Source organism: Pipistrellus hanaki (assembly GCF_964339955.1).
Source record: "Pipistrellus hanaki genome assembly, chromosome: 12".
NCBI classification, from domain to species: domain Eukaryota; kingdom Metazoa; phylum Chordata; class Mammalia; order Chiroptera; family Vespertilionidae; genus Pipistrellus; species Pipistrellus hanaki.
The window spans coordinates 55,160,387-55,178,054 of NC_140514.1; the positions used below are offsets into that span (position 1 = coordinate 55,160,387).

At 61.5% G+C, this 17,668-nt stretch overlaps 1 protein-coding gene across 4 annotated transcripts; it reads right to left on the bottom strand.

Annotated features, from left to right (window-relative positions):
- Positions 1-1,890: 1,890 nt before the first annotated feature.
- On the bottom strand, positions 1,891-13,461 carry ARID5A (AT-rich interaction domain 5A). Of its 4 annotated transcripts, XM_084900897.1 has the most exons (8): positions 13,383-13,461; positions 6,870-6,985; positions 5,311-5,431; positions 4,964-5,016; positions 4,508-4,605; positions 3,999-4,152; positions 3,212-3,439; positions 1,891-2,605 (listed from the first exon to the last, which is right to left on the bottom strand). In XM_084900897.1, exons 1-8 carry the CDS (start codon positions 13,384-13,386, stop codon positions 2,216-2,218), a joined length of 1,164 nt encoding a protein of 387 aa, XP_084757023.1. In that variant the 5' UTR covers positions 13,387-13,461; the 3' UTR covers positions 1,891-2,215. The 4 variants fall into 4 exon arrangements, with proteins under 4 accessions (XP_084757023.1, XP_084757021.1, XP_084757020.1 ...); XM_084900895.1 differs by having other exon boundaries at positions 1,897-3,439; XM_084900894.1 differs by having other exon boundaries at positions 1,897-3,439; positions 3,972-4,152; positions 13,383-13,460.
- Between the last annotated feature and the right edge of the window lie 4,207 nt (positions 13,462-17,668).

A 17,668-nucleotide genomic window follows, 5' to 3' on the forward strand; every position in this document is an offset into this window, starting at 1 on the left:
CCAGAGCAGCCACATCAACCCTGGCGATGAGTGGGTGGCAGATGTCGCAGCCAGATCGCTCTCACACCCGTGGTCCCAGTTCTTGAATGCAGCTGAACTCAACTGTTTCCTGAAAATTCCGGAGTGATTCAAATTTCCTACCCAGCAAGCCTTCCTGCCCTTATCACAAACCAGAGGCCTGCCCTCCGGCTGGGACGGAGCCCTTCACCTCCAGGGAGAGGAAGCTCAGGCTGTGAGCTCCTGGCCCTCGGGCTGTTCCCATCCCAAAGTGAGGAGCAGAGGTGCTGGCCCCAAAGATCAGAACCCTTGTGTGGGTCATGGGGGCTGTTATGCCGGTCTGTTTGGTGGCCCCAGCCCAGCACAAGGTCCACTGAGTCCTCAGTCACTGCTGACAGGGCGGGCAGCAGGCTCAGCCCCACACCATCAGCCGCCCGGTGTCCTTCGTGGTGACCATCCAGAGTCGTGGCAGCCGAGCCACGTCTAGCTTGTACCGCAGGAGGGTGGCTTATCATGTCAGCAGAGTGGCTCTGCCGCCGGGGACTGGCTGGAGCCCTGGATGTTCACACGGGCACCTGGTGGTGGAGTGGCAGGCAGCAAGCATTGCGTCAGCTGGCTTACACTCAGAGGGGCTCCTGGTGAAGGCTCCGGGGATGCTTCAGACTCCAAGGAAGGTTTGGGGCGCCCAGGACATGCAGGTCTCCTGGACGGACCATCGCCGTAACCGACTCCGCTTCGTGAGCCCAATTAGGTCATGCCGGCCGGCCGGGACAGGGTGTGCTGGACCTTTCTGGAGGTGGCCGTGAGCTGTCTGTCAACAGTCACAAGAGTGTGCGATCATCATGACCAAGGCTCGGGCGTCTGCGTGTGAAGGGGAGCATAGCTCAAGTCTACAGCGCAGTGCCTGAAGTTCCAGAGCTCAGGGCTGTTTACCCTTTTGTGAATGAGGTCAGTCCCTTCTCCGGGATTGTGGGGAGGAAATCCTGCAGAGCGGAGCTCGGAGCACAGTGCTCGGAGGTTTTCGAGGCAGCATGCTCACATTTAGCCCGGGGCTCTTCTGACACCCAAGCAAGGCAGTGCTGTGCCAGCTCCAAGCGGATAGGTGTAATCCCCAGAACGGCCTCCAGAGGGCGCCGCTACCACAGCTCTGAGAAGCCTGTACCCGAGTACCGCCGCCAGTGGACGCCAGAAGAGGCTGCTGTGGCTTTGCAGATGGAGGGGACCCTGCACACACCCCTCCTTCCTGGGGACTTGACCCAGCACCCCCCTTTCTCACCCACTGAGACTCCAGAGGCTTGGAGAGGCAGGCATTACGTGGGTGTGTGCGGGAGCTCGAGCTCACGCAGCTGCTCACAGGTACCTGGGCTGGCATCCGGCAGCTCCCAGGAGGGGGCGGAGAACTGGGACGTTACCCCCTGCAGAGCCTGAGAGTGTTCCCAACAGCCTGCCCACCCCCACCCCCCAGCTTCCCCATCGCCATCGCCAGCTTGGAGGGCTGGTGCCTCACTGTGCCATCGGAGCTACTTGAGGTGGAGGCTGGCAGGATGGCCTTCAGCCCTGGCAGCCACCCCCTGCTGCCAGCACGTTGAGTGTGCCCTGTCGGATTTGCCGTACTCAGTGGTCTTGTGTTCCTGGCTTTCTCACCTGGTACCTAAGGGGTGGTCACACTAGCTGCCCCTCCCAAGGTCTGAGGTTGTGAGCACCCCCACCCCCGAGGGCAGGGTGAGTCCCCGGGGAACTAGGAAAGGTCACCAATCTGAGGCCAGAAGTCAGGAATCTGCTCCCCGGTGTCCACCTCCCTGCCCGAGGGGCTCTGCCTTCCACCGGCAGCCGCACCCAACACATCCCTGCCTCACAGCCCTGGGGCAGTCACGCCACGTACACCTCAGGGCAGTGGGTTCACACGGGCATTTTATTGGATTTTGTGGGCATTTGGATGCCTCAGGCTACTAGCTGGCTTCTCAGCCTCTCACCCATTCTTGGCCTCTGCTCTGGGGTCCAGAGGGTGCTGCCAGCCCTGCCCTGCGCCAGCTTCTCCTAAGGCCTTCCTATAACTGGACCCCCACTCCCCACTGCCACCCCTGGGCCAGGCTGCCCCCACGGCTGGGCCTGTCCTTGCACTGGGCACAGCCAGCTCTCCCGAGGGATGGGCCGGAAGCCCGCTGGCACCTCGGGCTGCATCAGGCTCCACAGCGCAGCGCAGAGCGGGGGCTCCAGCCTACAGCTTGGTGTTAAGGTGGAAAGAGAAGGGGGGTGCTGCATAGGTGGTGGCAGGTGGCACGTGCCAGGCAGATGAGGCGGGGCAATGTCTGTGGCGGAGGGCACTGTCGAAGGGGGCAGGGGAGAAGTGCATGAGGCCAGCGGCCATGGGCGAGGGGGCTGCAGTGGCCAGGAAGTGAGCCGGGAAGGCTGGGATGACCAGGGGGCTGAAGGGGAACGTAACCTGGCCCTTTAAGGGGTCCGGGGTGCCGGTGAAGTTCAGTGGGCAGCGCATCATGGTGCCCCTGTAGGCCTCCGGGAGGGCAGGCCCCAGGGCTGGGCCCAGCAAGCAGGAGACGGCCACGCCAGGCCCCACAGACGTGGCCCCACACTCCTTGGCATCCGCCTCCTTGAGAAAGGGAGGCACTGCCTGCAGTTTTTTGCCGCCAGGGACAAAGCCCTCTTCCTCCCGGCCGCGCTTGCCGGGGACTGCGGGCAGGGGCGCGGGGCTCTCGGCAGGCCCCTTGGCCATGGGGGACACCCAGCAGGCTTTGGGCCTGGCGCAGAGGCCGCCTCCTCGGGAGCCGCCTCTGTGGAACGCGGAGGGACGGTTGACGTCCCCGCCCCACACCAGCGCCGACTCTTTGACTGGCGGCCTCTCCTCTTTGCCAGGGGGCCCCCAGAGCACCCCCTCTCTGAGATGGGGAAAGAAGTCCCGGGGGTGCTGGCTGATGGGCTTGAGCACCCTGGTGGGGTAGGCGTGGAAACAGCCGGTGAAGGCGGGGGCCGGCGGGTGGGGGCCCGCCTGAGCCTCCTCCCTGAGGCTGCTGCCCCCGGGGCCCTGTGCTCCCTCCGGGGGCGCCAGCTGGTGCCTGTGGGTCTCGGGTGGCCCTCCTGGGCTCCGGGGACTCCCTGGGGGGCGCGCAGCGGGGGACGCCCGGGGCTCCCCGGCAGGGCTGCCCGCCCCGTGGCGACAGTGCTCCGCCTGGCACTGCAAGGCCTCCGCCTTGCTCACCTGGGCCAGCAGCTTCTTTTTGGCCAGCGGCGACATGACGCCGTGTGTCTCTTTGCAGTAAAAGCTGGACAGGAGCCGCTGGTAGGCCTCAGGGCAGCCGCCGGCACCCGCGAAGGGCAGAGCGAGCCCGGGAGCCGGGCCTGGCCGCTCGGCTCTCTCCTGTGCTGGCTCCTGGCTGGGGGGCCTCGCCAGGTCGATGGGGTCCATATTGGTCTTTCCGGGCGTCGTCTAAAAGGAGAAAAGGGAGGCCTCAGGCTGGGCGGGAGCCATGCATCCTGCTGGGGGAGGTGCCGGCAGGCAGGGTACCCAGCAGCCTCTGTGCACCGCTTTGTTGTTCCGTTAACCCTCACCTGTGGCTATTTTCCTACTGATTTTCAGAGAGTAGGGAGCGGGAGAGACACATGAACTGGTTGCCTCCCGCAGGCGCCCCAACCAGGGCCGGGGATCGAGCCTGCAACTGAGGTACGTGCCCTTGACTGGAATCAACCCTGAGACCCTTCACTCGGTGGGCTGAGCCTCTAATCACCGAGTCAGACCGGCCAAGGCTCTTACGATGTTTTCAGAAGGTGCCGGTCTGAGTGGACGCAGCCGGTGTCCGGACACAGGGCCCGGATGGAGTTCGGAGCCAGACCCCACGGCCTCAAACAGAGAACCCACACCAACAGAAGCGGACCTGGGCGGAGCTGTGCGGCCGTGCAGTGAGGTCGGGGGGTGTGCGGGGGGCGGGGCGGCTGAGAGGCAGGACGGGGGCCCTGCTCACCTGCTGGCCCTGGGGCTCGGGGCTCACCTGGCCCAGCTGCCCCTCCTTGGCCTTCAGCCTCTCGGAGGCCCCGTCGTCCCCTCGGGGCTCCTTGGCCATCTTGTTTTGCTTCCTGGGCTTGGAGGGGGGCAGCGGCTTGTCATCCTCTCCCTTCAGGTGCCGCACATACGGGAGGACCAGCCTGCGGAGGGCGGCACGTCCACCAGGAGGCCAGACCCACCCCCGTTCCTCCTGCAGCCCCGCACACTGCCGCGGCAGTGCGGGCGGCCGGGGCTCCTCCTGCCCAGAGCCAGCAGCGGGCGCACGCCCCCCGCCCCGCCCACGGTGTCCCGGCCCCCCGCCCCGCCCACGGTGTCCCGCCCCCCCGCCCCGCCCACGGTGTCCCGCCCCCCCGCCCCGCCCCCGCCCCGCCCACGGTGTCCCGGCCCCCCGCCCCGCCCACGGTGTCCCGGCCCCCCGCCCCGCCCACGGTGTCCCGGCCCCCCGCCCCGCCCACGGTGTCCCGCCCCCCCGCACCCGGGGCCGCCCCGCCGCACCTCTCGTAGTGGCGCCTTGTGCACGTGGCCGCGCTGGTGCTGCCCGGGCTGCCCCCCAGCTCGTCGTACACGTTCTTCCAGAGGCGGCGGCCCGTCACCTGCAAGGGCACCGGGTTGGCGGGTGCCCGCTAGCGGGGGGCCGGGTTGGGGGGAGGCTGTTGCAGGGGCTCACCTGGCCGCAGGCCAGCACCCATCCCCCGCCCCGGCCACCGGCCTGCTGGCCAAGCAGCTTTCCGAGCCCGGGAAGGCAGACAGATGGGCAAAGAGGAAACTTGCTTTGAGCAGCAAAGTGCCAGCGGGCACGGCGAGCCCTCTCCCTCCCTCTGCAGGCAGGGGCGCCGGGGAGGGGCCGGCCCCGGCCCTGCCTCCCCCCGCCTGGAGGCAAGGGCACCCCACTGGGCTCGTCCTCTCTCCCAGCTGGCCAGCCCGCCGAGCACTCAGAGGTGCCTTCCTTACCATCTCGTAGGCCCCCAGCTTCTCCACGGCCTTGTAGATCTTCCACAGGTTAACTGGGGAGGAGAGGGGGCTGTCAGTCCCTGCCCAGGAGGGGCGGCCCGCAGCCCGGTCCGTGGCCCTGTCAGGCAGGCAGAGCCAGGCCACCGCGATGGACAGCAGCTGGGCGGGCCGTGCGGGTGGAGATCCAGGCCCGCCCGCGGCCCGCCCAGCACCGGGAAGGGGTACCCTCTGTGTAACCCTGCGGGCTGGCAGTGCCAGGGTCACCAGCGTGGAGGGGCCTGCCCAGCGCCCTGCCTGGCTGGGGTCCCCTGCCGGGCCCGCCGCCCTGCCTGCACCCAGGGACGCACTCTGCTTGAAGCCAAGATGGGGCACCCTCTCGATGGGCGTGTGTCGCTCCTTCATGAACTTGTAGAGGCTGACCAGGAAGGCCTGCTCCTCCTCCCGCTCCCCGCCTGCCTCGGGGCAGTCCTGGGGAAAGAGCAGGAGGCACAGGGGTCAGCCGGGGCGGCTGGGCGCAGGCTGAACCCTGGGCCCCACCCCGGGCCCACAGGGGGAGCAGGCCCCTAGCGCCGGCCTAGTGCTCGGGCCGGACGATGCTCTGGTGCCAGAAAGATGCTGCTGTCCCCAACCCAGGCCCGGTCCACGGAGGCTGGCTCCCGAGCTGGCCGTAGCCTCGCACCTTCTCCAGGCCTCTCTCCGGGCACAGGTCACCTCTGTCCTTTTTAAAACCGGGTATTTTTATTGATTTCAGAGAGGAAAGGAGGAGAGAGATAGAAACATCAATGATGAGAGGGAATCGTGGATCAGCGGCCTCCTGCATGCCCAGCACTGGGATCAAGCCCACAACCTGTCATGGGCCCTGACTTGGAATCTAACCGTGACCTCCTGGTTCATAGGTCGATGCTCAACCACTGAGCCACGCTGGCCAGGCCAGATCACCTCTTTACCTGGCTCTAGCTCCGTTACATCTATGTCTCCGCTCCTCTACCAGACTGAGCTCCTGGAGACAGGCTTGTGTCCATAGGTCCCCAAATGGCCCCAGGGGTCACAGCTGAAGGAGTGACTGGAGCATCATCCCGTACACCAAAAGGATGTGCATACAGGAGGCAGCAGCTTAATGTTTCCCCCAACCCCTGCCTCCTTTCTCTAAAATCAATAAACATAAAAGGTAAAGGAACAAAGGTGCTGTGCTTCCTGGCACTGGGGCTGCTTAGCCGGGCCTGTGCCCAGCCAGCCTCTGTGTGTGGTGCCCTCCTCCCTGACCCGCCAGTCTGAGCTCAGGGCGGAGGAGCCGGTCCTGGGTTCCTGCATCTGCCGGACGCTCAGGACCATTGGCGTCTGCTCTCAGAGGTGCGTTTCTGCTGGCTGTGCCTCTGGCTAGTGGCTCAGGGGGGGCAGCTGGGCTGGGGCTGGGGCTCAGGGAACAGCTCCCAGGCCGTGGGCGGGCGGCCCCAAATACCAGAGAGCCATGCGTTCCCCAGACACTTCAGGTCATTTCAGTGTTCTTGATAAAAACACGCAACGATAAAAACACGCAAGCTCACGCATTGCCTAGGAAACTAACATACTGGACCCCGAGGCTCTGGGTGGTGCTGCCCCAGAAAGAAGCCGTCACGTGTGCTGTGCTCCTCTGAACTCAGCGGGACCACCTCTGTGCCCCGCCGGCCCTCACCGCCCTGACCTCACCGTGACGCTGCGCACGTCACACGTGTGGCGCACGGGCGGGGTAAATGCAGTTTACATCGCAGGACGGTGCTTTTATCTGCCTCTGGTCAGAGCTCCAGGCAAGCTGTCCGACACGCCCTGGGGAGGGGAGCCCTCCGGCCGGCCTGGCCCCCGCTGGGGCGGGGCAGCTCCCTCCGGGAGCGGGGTCTCCAAGCTCCCGGAAAGGCCGGGACTAACTCACCTCCAGCCGGACGGGGCTCAGGCTCCCGCTCCGCTCACTGTCGGGCGGAGGGGACACAGGTGTGTCTAGCGGGTCGTCCCCCTCTGACTGTTTCCTTTTCCCTTCGGCAGGAGATGCTGTGAGGAGAGGAGAGGAGGGGGAGGGGACATGAGGTGCAGGCAGGGAGGAGCAGGCAGTGAGGGCAGGCTCCCTGGGAGGCGCTGGGTCTGAAGGGGCCAGGAGGGGAGGGTCCTCTCCCTCCTCGGCTGACCCTCTGCTCTCCCGTGTTCACCCCGTCAGACACCTGCCACCTGTCCTTCCTCCCCACGCCTCCCCACACACCCCCGAAGGAAGCCTAGCCAGCTGGGGACGGCGGCGGAGGCTGGGCCGGGCACCAGGAAGCCTGTCTCCGAGGTCTGCCCCACATGCAGGCCGGAGGTCCTCCCAGCAGCTCAGCTGAGCTGCCACGTTTGTGGGCCCCAAAGCCTCAGGGTGCTGGGCCCGCAGTCCTCCAGGAACAGTTCAGGAAAGAGGAAGTTCCCGTTTGTGCCTTTGGGCCCCCCTCCCCGCACCTCAGAGTCCTGCGGCCCCTCAGTTCCCCGATAAGCACGTCCTCTCCCGCCCCCCACCCCCCAGCCACGCACAGCCTCCCCTCTGTCCGGCCTCTCACTCCTCACCACCGTCCCACCTGGCGCCTGCCGGCCGGTTAGGGTGAAGGCAGGAGAGCCACGGACCCTTCACTCAGGACAGCCAAAAGCTGACGGTGCAAAACCTCAGCACCCGCCACGGCCAAACACCGCCATGGAAACTGCCCGAACCACGTGGCAGGCTGGCAGCAGACCCGAGACCAGGAAGCCTCAGCTTTGACCACCCTTCCTTCCTTTTTTCCCTTTCCCTTTTTCTTTTCGTTACTCTCTAATATACCGCTCCACAGTCCTGGTCCACTCCAGGGACTGCAGGAACCTGTGGCCAGCACATCTCCTTAACAACGGGCCCACACCACATGGCCCCCGAGGCCGGCCCCAGGAGCACGGGCTATTGGACCTTTGGCCACTGGACACTGTCCCCTCGGCAGCTGTCCCGGAGGCCGCCGCGCCTGTGCCTGCCGTCATTCACGCTGCGTGGTCCCCGGCTCTGAGGCCCCCGGCTCTCTCATTCCGTCCCAGAGGGAATCCCATTTTAAAGAGGGGAGCGGAAGCCGGAGAGGGAAACCAGAATTCAGACAAGGCCTGACTGACCCCCACCCACCATGACCTGGCCACCACGGTGGCTGCTGTGGTCGCCACCACCGTTTGCAAAGCCATGAGGAGCCTAGCTAAGCCTGGGAAAGACACCGCCCTAAAGCTTGTCTTAGGAGACACGGCCATCCCCTCGGGCTGGCTTCTGACCCCCGGAGCAGGGCTCATCTCCAGAAACAGCCAGTTGCTAACAATGACACCCCACCCTAGCTGGCCAGGTGGTTCGGTGGTTGAGTATCAATCCATGAAACAAGCGGTCATGGGTTTGATTCCCGGTCAGGACACCCGCTGGGCTGTGGCTCCATCCCCCCTACTGGGTGCGCAGGAGGCGGCCAGTCTGTGTTTCTCTCCCATCGATGTTTCTATCTCTTTCTCTCCTTCCCATCCCCTCTCTTTAAAGTCAATAAAAATATGATTTAAAAATATTTTAAAATAAAGAGGTTGTGGGCTCAGTTCCCAGTCAGGGCACACACCCAGGATGCAGGTTTGATCCTCCATCAGGGTTCTTATGGAAGGCAACCAGATGATGTTTCTCATCACATTGGTGTTTCTCCCTCTTTCCTATCCTCGGGTGAGGATTAATCAACAATAAAGACCACCCCGCCCGCCCAGACTGCTAGTTTTCCTCAGGCGACTCTGCCTGTTTCCCTCCGATTCTCGTCCTCCCAGTCCTCCCAGCCGTCTGTACACTCCCAAAGTCTCCCTCCCGCCTCTCCTCTCTGCGTCCCCTCCCTTCGGTCCCGCGGGCTCATCCTCGGCAGCACAGGCCGCACACCTGGCTTCTCAGAGCCTCCTGCAGCTGGCTCCGTGGCCCCGGCCAGTCGCTGCCCTGGGCTCAGGGAGGGTGGTGGGCACAGGGTCGTTGGGATCACCTGGGATGCATTCTAAAGACACCGTGCCTGTCTGCCCACCCCCCCTGTTCGATTCAAGGTCCTGCGGGGGCATCAGAGTTTAAAGCTCCCTAGGGGCCGGGGCCGGGCCGGGGGGGCAGCCAGGGTGAGCCCCTGGCCTGGGATCCCGAGTCCCCTCTTTGGGGCTCAGTGTGGGTGCTCTGCCTGGGCCACACTCACAGAGACACCTCACCTGGAGGCGGGCGCTCGCGTTACCTGGAAAGGAGGTCACCAACCTGAGCTGTGCAACCCCGGGCGGCACAGGGATAGAGCGCGTGCCGAGAGCCACAAAGGGACTCTTTGCCTCTGTGTCCAGCTGAGTCCCCACGTGAACTCGGCCTCCATTCTCCCCCCACCCGGGCCGCTGTGGGGCCGCAGCCTGGGATGGTGGAGGGTGCCTGGCCCTGGCCGACACCTAATCACTTCTTCCCAGCCATTAGCAGACAGGCTCCAGGAAATCTGCATTTGCAAAAAGGGTTCTAATTTTTTCTGCTGCAAAAAGTAAGTTAAACTCCCCTGCCACAGTGCGGGCGAGCCTCCTATCTGCCCAGCTTCCAGTTCTCAGTTCCCAGTGCAGGGCCCGGGCCTCCCAGCCAATCCCGCCTGCAGAGGCAGAGCCACCGGAGGGGCGCCGCGGCCAGGGAGCTCGTAACAGGCACTGACCCCTCTGAGCCCAAGCTCGATGCCCTATTGTAACAGAGGAGACAGATTCAAGGACCAGGGCCCCGCTCCCCAAGGGAATGGTGTTCGGACCTGCTTTTCCCACCGGGAGCAATAATGACAGTAATGGTGACGGTGGCTTCATGTTCACTTTGAATACATCTGGAATCTATAAGGTATGAAAGCGGGACCTAACCATAGTCCTCTCCCCACCCATAAGGTGGTCGCAGGAGTGACTGAGTGACCTTCTTCCCCCAATAATTTGAAATGCTGCTTTTCCACGATCTAAAGCTTCAGGGAGGACATCTGGGACAGGTTTGGGTTTGTGCTTTCCATGTTGTCCCACTGACTGTGGGATGCTGGGACGTGCACACTGTTGTCATTTCTGTGGCTTGGTGAAACCACTCACTATCCAGAGGGCACGCCCCCGGCGTTATCCTTCTGTTACAGGAGGTTCCATCTGACCCGCAGGGTAATCCTGTCACAGTCCCGTAAGAAAAACTCAACACCCCGGTTCTGATGGGATTGCATTTAACTCCAGAAACAACTCTGGGAGAAGTAACCTTCGGTGTAGCTCTTCCTTTTCAGGACCAGAGGCAGGTCTCCCCTTGGGGCCTCAGGTGGTCCTGGTAAAAGGCCGGGTGCCCTCCCTTTTAAGCGTATTCCTCCATTTCCTGAGGGGAGATGCTGGTGTGAGGAAAGCCCTGATAATCGAGGGTAGAACTTGGCTCACAGCCCCCGGCACCCCTCGCTCCCCGGTGAGCAGAGGACAGAGGAGGGCTGGGCCAGGTGGACTGGCCTCACTGGGCAGGGGACTGGCTGCTCAAGACCCGTCTGCGTTAGGAATCCGAGCTCCTCCCAGAACCTCACCTCAGCGTGCGGAACAGAGGGTGCTCCCTGCAGCCACCCTCCTCCCTCTCCACGCTCTGCGCTCCAGCAGCCGGCAGTGCCCGGGCGGCCCGGCACTCGGCCTCCTGGCACCTGACCTCATGAATGCTCCCAGCCACCAGTGGAGACTTTCCCTTTGTGCAGACACATACCTAAGGCTCAGAAAGCCTCAGTAACTTCCTGGGGCACACAGGGGGGTCCAGAACCAGACACTGACCCTGAGGCCTGGAGGCTTTTGTTAACAAGCTCCTCACCTGTGCTCAGGGGCGCAAAGGTGCCCGCACTCCCTGAGCTGTCTGCAGCCTCATGGCATCACTGTAATGTGTGACAAGAGCCCGCTGAAATCGGATGAGGTGCAGAGGAGTGACGGGGAGGTCCCTGCCTCCATACGGGCACATCCTCACCAAGCCAGTCACAGCTCCTGTGTCCTGGTGTCCCCTCCTATCAGCGGCTGTGCTAGATTCTAGAGGCCCACGGTGCTGAGCAGAACAAAGTGAGAAATGAGCGTCCCCACAAACCACAGCCAGCCGTGTATGTGAGCTTGTGAGAGCGTGGATGTGCGTGTGAGTGTGTGTGTCATGTTCAGTGTGAATATGAGAATGTGCATATGAGACTGTGTGTATGAATGTGACTATGAGAGTCTATAGTGGATTGTGTGTATGACTGTGTGTACATGTGTAACTATGCAACTGTGTGTGAGAGTGCATGTGTGCATGAGTGTGAGTGTGTACACACCCCCCTCTGTGAGGTGTGAGGTCTGTGTCCTGCTTGCTCCCCATGTTCCATAACCCAGAGCCGTGTATGGCAGGACCAATGCTCCTCAGACATCAGCCCCAGAGACCAGCGCGAGGCCCCTGACCACAGACACTCTTGATGCCCAGAAAGGGCTTGGGCTGTGCAGAGTTCAAGGACACAACCAGCCAGCGCCAGGCCACACTACCTCTGCCCACCTCCCCTAGCCCCCCCCTCCAGCCCCACCCAATTCACACTTGTGTGATGGAAGTGACACTTCCTTTCATGAAAAGTCACCTGCTGAGAGCACTGTGTCAACTTAACAATAATGGTACCAGCAGCCCAACAGCCCGCAGACACGGCCCTCCCTCCTGAGACGTGTGGCTTGTCAGAGCTTCAGCGGAGCCCATACAAAGGCAGCCTTTGGAGCAGCCAGCCCAGGGCGTGTCCTGGGTGGCACTGCTCCAGGGGCGGTTTCTGGGGGGCTGCTCTCAGCCAGCACTGGGGACAGACCCGAAGGCGCAGCGCGCAGCTTCTGCCAGAGCCTTGCCTCAGTGTCCAGCTGGGGGCAGGCCTGCCAGCTGCTGGCTCCAGCAAGACAGCCGGGAGAGCATACGAGGGAGGGGCGTGGGGCACGCAATGTGGACCACCTCCCAGGGCCCATCAGGACGGGGCCCCTCTTAGCACCTCTGCCATGTCCTGGGACCCCATTCAGGACAGGGCTGCACCCCCAGGCCCCTGTCGTCCGTCTGGGTGACATCTGATGAGAACAGTTGCTTGCAGCTCCAGCCCCGGCCCGTTTCCTGTGCTCGGAGAACCAGAGTGGCCAGCGGCTTGTCAAGTCGTAGCCAAAGGCACAGGCACAGGCACAGCCTGACCCCGAGGGAGGTGCGGGAACCAGGCGGGAGCGGGCTATCCCAGCCAGCGGGGCTCCCACCGGAGACAGGAGACGGGAGAGGGGCAGGTTTGGGGGGGGGGGTGTGCTGTCCTCTTCACTGCGGGACCCCGGTGGTCTCCAGGCTAAATCAAAAGACGGGTGTCTCTCTGAGGCCTTGGGGTGACCTCTGCCACTCCAAGTTCCCAGGGGCGGCTCTGGGGCTCCGCGGGCCGCCATCGCCCACCCCTCCGCGTCCTGCGGGCGAACGGCGGTAAGAAACGTCGCTTCTCCTCCCTCGGACCCGAGACCCTCCCCGCGGCCGACGACTCCGCAAAGTGGCGCGGGCCTGGCCAGCGCGGTGCCTCCGACCGCACCCGGAGCCCTGGGGGTCTGCAGGATTGGGGGTGTGGGTGGCGCCCCCGGAACCCGACCCCTCCGGCGGCCTTTCCCCCGGAGACCGGAGGCGGGCAGGCGAGAGAGGGCGGGAGAGGGAGGCGGCGACCCTGGCGCCGCGGGGACGGAGCCCCGGAAAGGAGAGGGGAGAGCCAGCAGGCGGGCGGCGGCGCCGGGGCGGCGGAAAGAGGAACCAGCGATTCTTCAAAGTGCGCCGGGCGGCGAGTTCTTCAAACCCGCGCGCGTCACTTTCAGGAAACGCGGGCGGCGGGCAGCGCCTCGGACCCGAGCCTTTCCCGGCCGCGCGGCGGGTTCTGAGAACTGGGCCGCGGGCAGGGGGCGGGGGCGGGGGCGGGGTGGGGCAAAGGGGACGGGGGGCCGGGGGGCAGATGGGAGGGCGGCAGTGGGGCGCGATGGAAGGAGGGGGGCGGGGGGCGCGGACACATGGGGTCCCGGCGCGGACGCGGGCGGGGGGCGCGGACAGCTGTCACAACAAATCGCTGAGGCCGCGCGAGCCTGAAACCGCAGCAGGAAGTGGGTGACAGCGCGAGGACGGCGCGGCTCGGCCCGGGACGGCGAGAGGAGTTTCGAGATAAACGGCCGGGAAGCCCCGCCGCCGAACTTTCTGTCTCTCCTTCGGCGGAGCGCGCCGACACCCGCCTCGCTCCCTCCGGCGCGGGCGGAGGCGCTGGCGCCGGGCAGGCTTAGTCCCCGGGCGGGGGGTCCCCGCGCCCCTGCCCCGCTCCGCTCCGCTCCCCGAAGCCGCGCCCACGCCGCGAGGCCCGGGCAGACCCGGCGCCGCAGCCCCGCGCTCCCCGCGGCCCCCAGCCCGTCCCCGCGGCCGCGAGCGCCTTACCCATGGCCCGCGAGGTCCGCGGCGCGCCGAGCCCTCCACGCCGGCTCCCGGACCCGCGCCCCGGGCGCACTGGCCGCCCCGCCCCGCCGCCCCGCCCTCCGGGCCCGCCCTCCGGCTCTGCCCCTCCGGCTCCGCCCCCAACACCGCCCTGACCCCTCCCCTCTCCGACTCTGGTTGGTGGGTCGGAGCCTCCGCGAGGAGCAGGATCCGCCCCCTGAGCCCGGAGCACTCTGGGAATTGTAGTGTGCTCTCCCTCCAGCCTCCTCACCTTATGCAGGACCCAGAATCACTGCTGCCTGCAGAGGCACAGCTGGAGGCCTGGGAGAGTCCTCCGTCAGCAGACCACTGCGGGGTGGGCGGCGCAGCAAAGTGCTGCTGACTGACTTGAACTGGGTCCAGCCCAACATTGAAGTAGAGGTGGTGAGTGTTGCTCAACAAGGATCCGGCTCTAACTAGCGTGTCCTTGCCAAAGCTCTGTGGGGTCCTAGAAATGCCTAGAACAGGAAACTTGCCTTTGGTGGCCAATGTCCACACATGTCATGAAGACAGAGCGTGTCAGCTACATGTGCCATGGCCCTTGCTTGGAGAAGGGAGGATGAGGTTTAGTTGAGAGAAGGAGGCCAGAGGAGATGCTGAGCCAGCCGAGGAGGGCAACTTGCCTGGCATGTGCAACTGGCCATGTGCACATCACAGAAGAGGAAACTGAGGCACCATCCACAAAAACCAAAAGAGGGAGCAACCCAGGGTCCACTGATGGGTGAATGGGTAAACTGGAGTATATGCAGACATGTCATGGAATATTACTCAGTTTTAAAAGGAACACCTATGCTACAACATGAACCTCAAAGACATTATGCTGAGAGAAATAAATGAGACACAAAGGGACAAATGCTGTATGATCCCACTTATATGAAGTATTAAAGACAAATTCATAGAGACAAATAGTAGAATGGTGGCTGCCAGGGCTGGGGGAGGGGGAATGGGGCGTTTAATAAGTATAGTTTTAGTTTTGCCAGATGAAAAGTTCTGGAGACAGATAGTGGTGATGGTTGCACAACAATGTGAATGTACTTAATGCCACCGAACTGTACACTTAAAAATGGTTAAAGTGAGCCAAAACCGGTTTGGTTCCATAGATAGAGCGTCGGCCTGTGGACTGAGGGGTCCCAGGTTCGATTCTGGCCAAGGGCATGTACCTTGGTTGCGGGCACATCCCCAGTGGGGGGTGTGCAGGAGGCAGCTGGTAGGTGTTTCTCTCTCATCGATGTTTCTGACTTTCTATCCCTCTCTCTTCCTCTTTGTAAAAAATCAATAAAATATATCTTTTAGAAGTGGTTAAAGTGGTAAATTTTATGTGATATTTACTTTACCACAATTCTGAAAAAGAGCCTAAGATCTCAGGAGTGGCCAGCTAGGACTTGAACTTTGTTCCTAACATAAGCACTCACAATTTTTTGTTGATTAATTTTGAAACAACAGTTCTGTGCCTTCCACGCCATCACTGCCTCATTTTATAGGGCAAACTGAGGTTCTGGGAGGCTCCTCCGCTCAGTTGGCACAGCTGGTAAGTGGTGGAGCCTGAGCTGCACCCAGGATTGGGCTCCAGAAGAGGCCTCCTTACCCACGCCCCTCGGCACCTCTTGGCAGTGCTGTGGAGGGAATCAGGATCATGGCCTGAGGAGGAGGAGGAGAGCATAAGGGGGAACCCTGAGCCCTAGTGAGGAAGCGGGGAACCAGTGGGATGTCCAGTTGGTAGCTGGAACTGAGGCCTGGAATACAGGAGCAAGCACAGACTGCAATTACAGATGGCTAAGGAGCCCCCACACCCAGGCACCTACCAACGCTGTTTGCAACTATCTCCGCCCAGCCTCACCCTAAACAAAGGGCCTGGGCTGCAGGTTGGAGGTCCTGGGGCCCTTGCCTCACTCTCTGGCCCTAGGATGGAGACCTCTCCAGGCTCAGCCCAGAGTGGGTGACATGGTGGCCTGCTACCTCCTAATGGGTTGGCTGGGTTGGTGTGTAAGAGGCAGCACCTGCAGATTTGGTAGCAGAAACATCACTGACGGTATTTACTAACTGCCCCAAACAGTCATTACAATGGTGATCAAAATAAATAGTGCACCCCACTTCCCCATTTACAAGTTGTCCAAGAGAGCTGAGATTGTGGTGGCAGACACTACGATGAAATGCTATCAGAAAGCTTACCAGACTCCTAGTCCCGCCTTCATCCCTTCTATAAAGATCGATTGCCTGAGGCTCGGGATGGAGACCTGGCTGCCCCCCTCCGGGTCAGTCTCAACCAACTCCTCCCTCCTGGATCGGATACCCCTCTCATGAGGAGCTCACTACCTTCCACAGCAGCAGCTCCTCCCACAGGGGATAGTCATTCTGCCATCCAACAGCCAAGCACACGCGTACCCACAGTGACTGTGGTGCAAAGCCTCAGCGAGGGGACACAGTGGTGCCAACCTGGGAACAATACAATCGAAACTTAATTGTCTCCTGAGGAAACTGTTTGCTGTAGAAAGTAATTTACAACTGCCAATAAATCTCACCTAGGAATGACATCTTCGTTTGCTTCCCTAAAAGCATAAACACAGTTGCTTCAGCCACTCACATACCTCTACTTCCTGCCCACAGCCAGCCTCCAACACGGGATCCCGCTGGAGAGCAGCTGCCTTGGCCCTTAAGGTCTTGGTGTCTCTCTGAATGTCTCAACACACACACACACAACCACCACATGCCACTAATACATGCATTCTTCCTATAAAAACTTTCAGTCAGTGCTCTCTGGCATCACTCCAAATTCAGTTTCCTCCCTGCCCCAGAGATAAGGACTGTCATCAGATTGGGTGAAATCTTCCAGAATTTCCCCGAGGTGTTTTCATAAATGCATGCACCCATGGTGTAGAAAAATATGTAACTTTGTTTTATGAGTACGTATTTAAAAATAAGTGATGCCATTCTAATTGCTGCATTCTGCAACTTGCTTTCCCCCATCAGTATATTTGGAGATTCCTCCACTTCAGAACACATCTGCTTCTCGAATGAGACAGGCTGTGTGACTTGGTGTGGTTACCACAATGTCTTTATTTAATCCCCCTAAAATGGTGCTTAACCTTTTTTTTTCCTCACTGAAGGGCATGTTTTCCATTGATTTTATTTTTTTTTACTAATAAATCTTTATTGTTCAGATTATTACAATTGTTTCTTCCCCCCCCCCCCCATAGCTCCCCTTCACCCAGTTCCCACCCCACCCTCTGCCATTACCCGCCCCCCCCACTGTCCTCATCCATAGGTGTACGAATGTAGTATTTTCCCTTTTTACAGACACAATACCTAAGGCTCAGAAAGTCTCAGTAACTTGCCTGGGGCACACAGCTTATTAGCAGCACAGGGGGATCCAGAACCAGAGCAGGGAATACCAGGGTGGAGCAAACAGCAATGGCTGACCGTCAGCCCTCCTGGAAGAGGTCCTGTGTCTCTATGTCCCGCGGCACCGGGCAGGAACAATGATGGCTGCAAGCACCTCTGAGAAAAAGCCGCCCTGGAGTCCACCCGAGGCCAGGCAGTCCAGTTCCTCCCAGTCTGAGTCTGCGTCCCCAGAGTCCTGCCTGGAACTGGAGTCCAGAGCAGTCGGGAGCTTGTGTCTCCCTCCCGATTGAGAAAGACAACCGCGTACTCAGTTCCCAGCCTTCCCATGAGTGTGCCTCCGCACTTCACTTCTGCACCTCCTCCTCCTCTGAGTCTGTGTGCTTTTCTCTTTCCTTCTGGTGGTAGAATTTCCACTCAGCCAGCCTTCCCGTGGTTCTGGATGATACCTACTTTGTCTTTCAGTTGTAGTTTTGAAGTAGTTGTGTGAGGCAGCAAGTTCAGGTGTTTACCTAAGTCGCCATCTTGGTTTCTGTAGAATTGATTTTTAGAGAGTGGAAGGGAGAGGGAGAGACGGAAACCTCGAAGTGAGAGAGACACATCAATTGATTGCCTCCCACATGGTCCTAACCAGGGCTGGGAGCCTGCAACTGAAGTACCCTTTACCAGAATCAAACCTGGGACCCTTCAGTCTGCAGGCTGATGCTCTATCCACTGAGCAAAACTGGCTAGGGTGGTGCTTAACCTTTTTACAATCACATGAATCATCTGAGAACATTCTGGAACCCACAGAATACTCTCAGGGCTCAGGAGCTCACAAAAGGTTCCCAGATTCCAAGCTAAAAACTGCCTTCTCATAACTCCTGTCTCTGAGTCCTAGCATCCCTTGCTGGCTCAGTTCTAAGAAGAAAACC

Excerpts from the sequence above, each read along its gene's own strand:
- ARID5A (XM_084900894.1), bottom strand. Across the intron at positions 5,432-6,869 it reads TGAGCCCCGTCCGGCTGGAG|GACTGCCCCGAGGCAGGCGG; the intron begins GTGAGTTAGTCC and ends CTCTTTCCCCAG. Across the intron at positions 4,606-4,963 it reads AGCTGGGGGCCTACGAGATG|GTGACGGGCCGCCGCCTCTG; the intron begins GTAAGGAAGGCA and ends GTGCCCTTGCAG.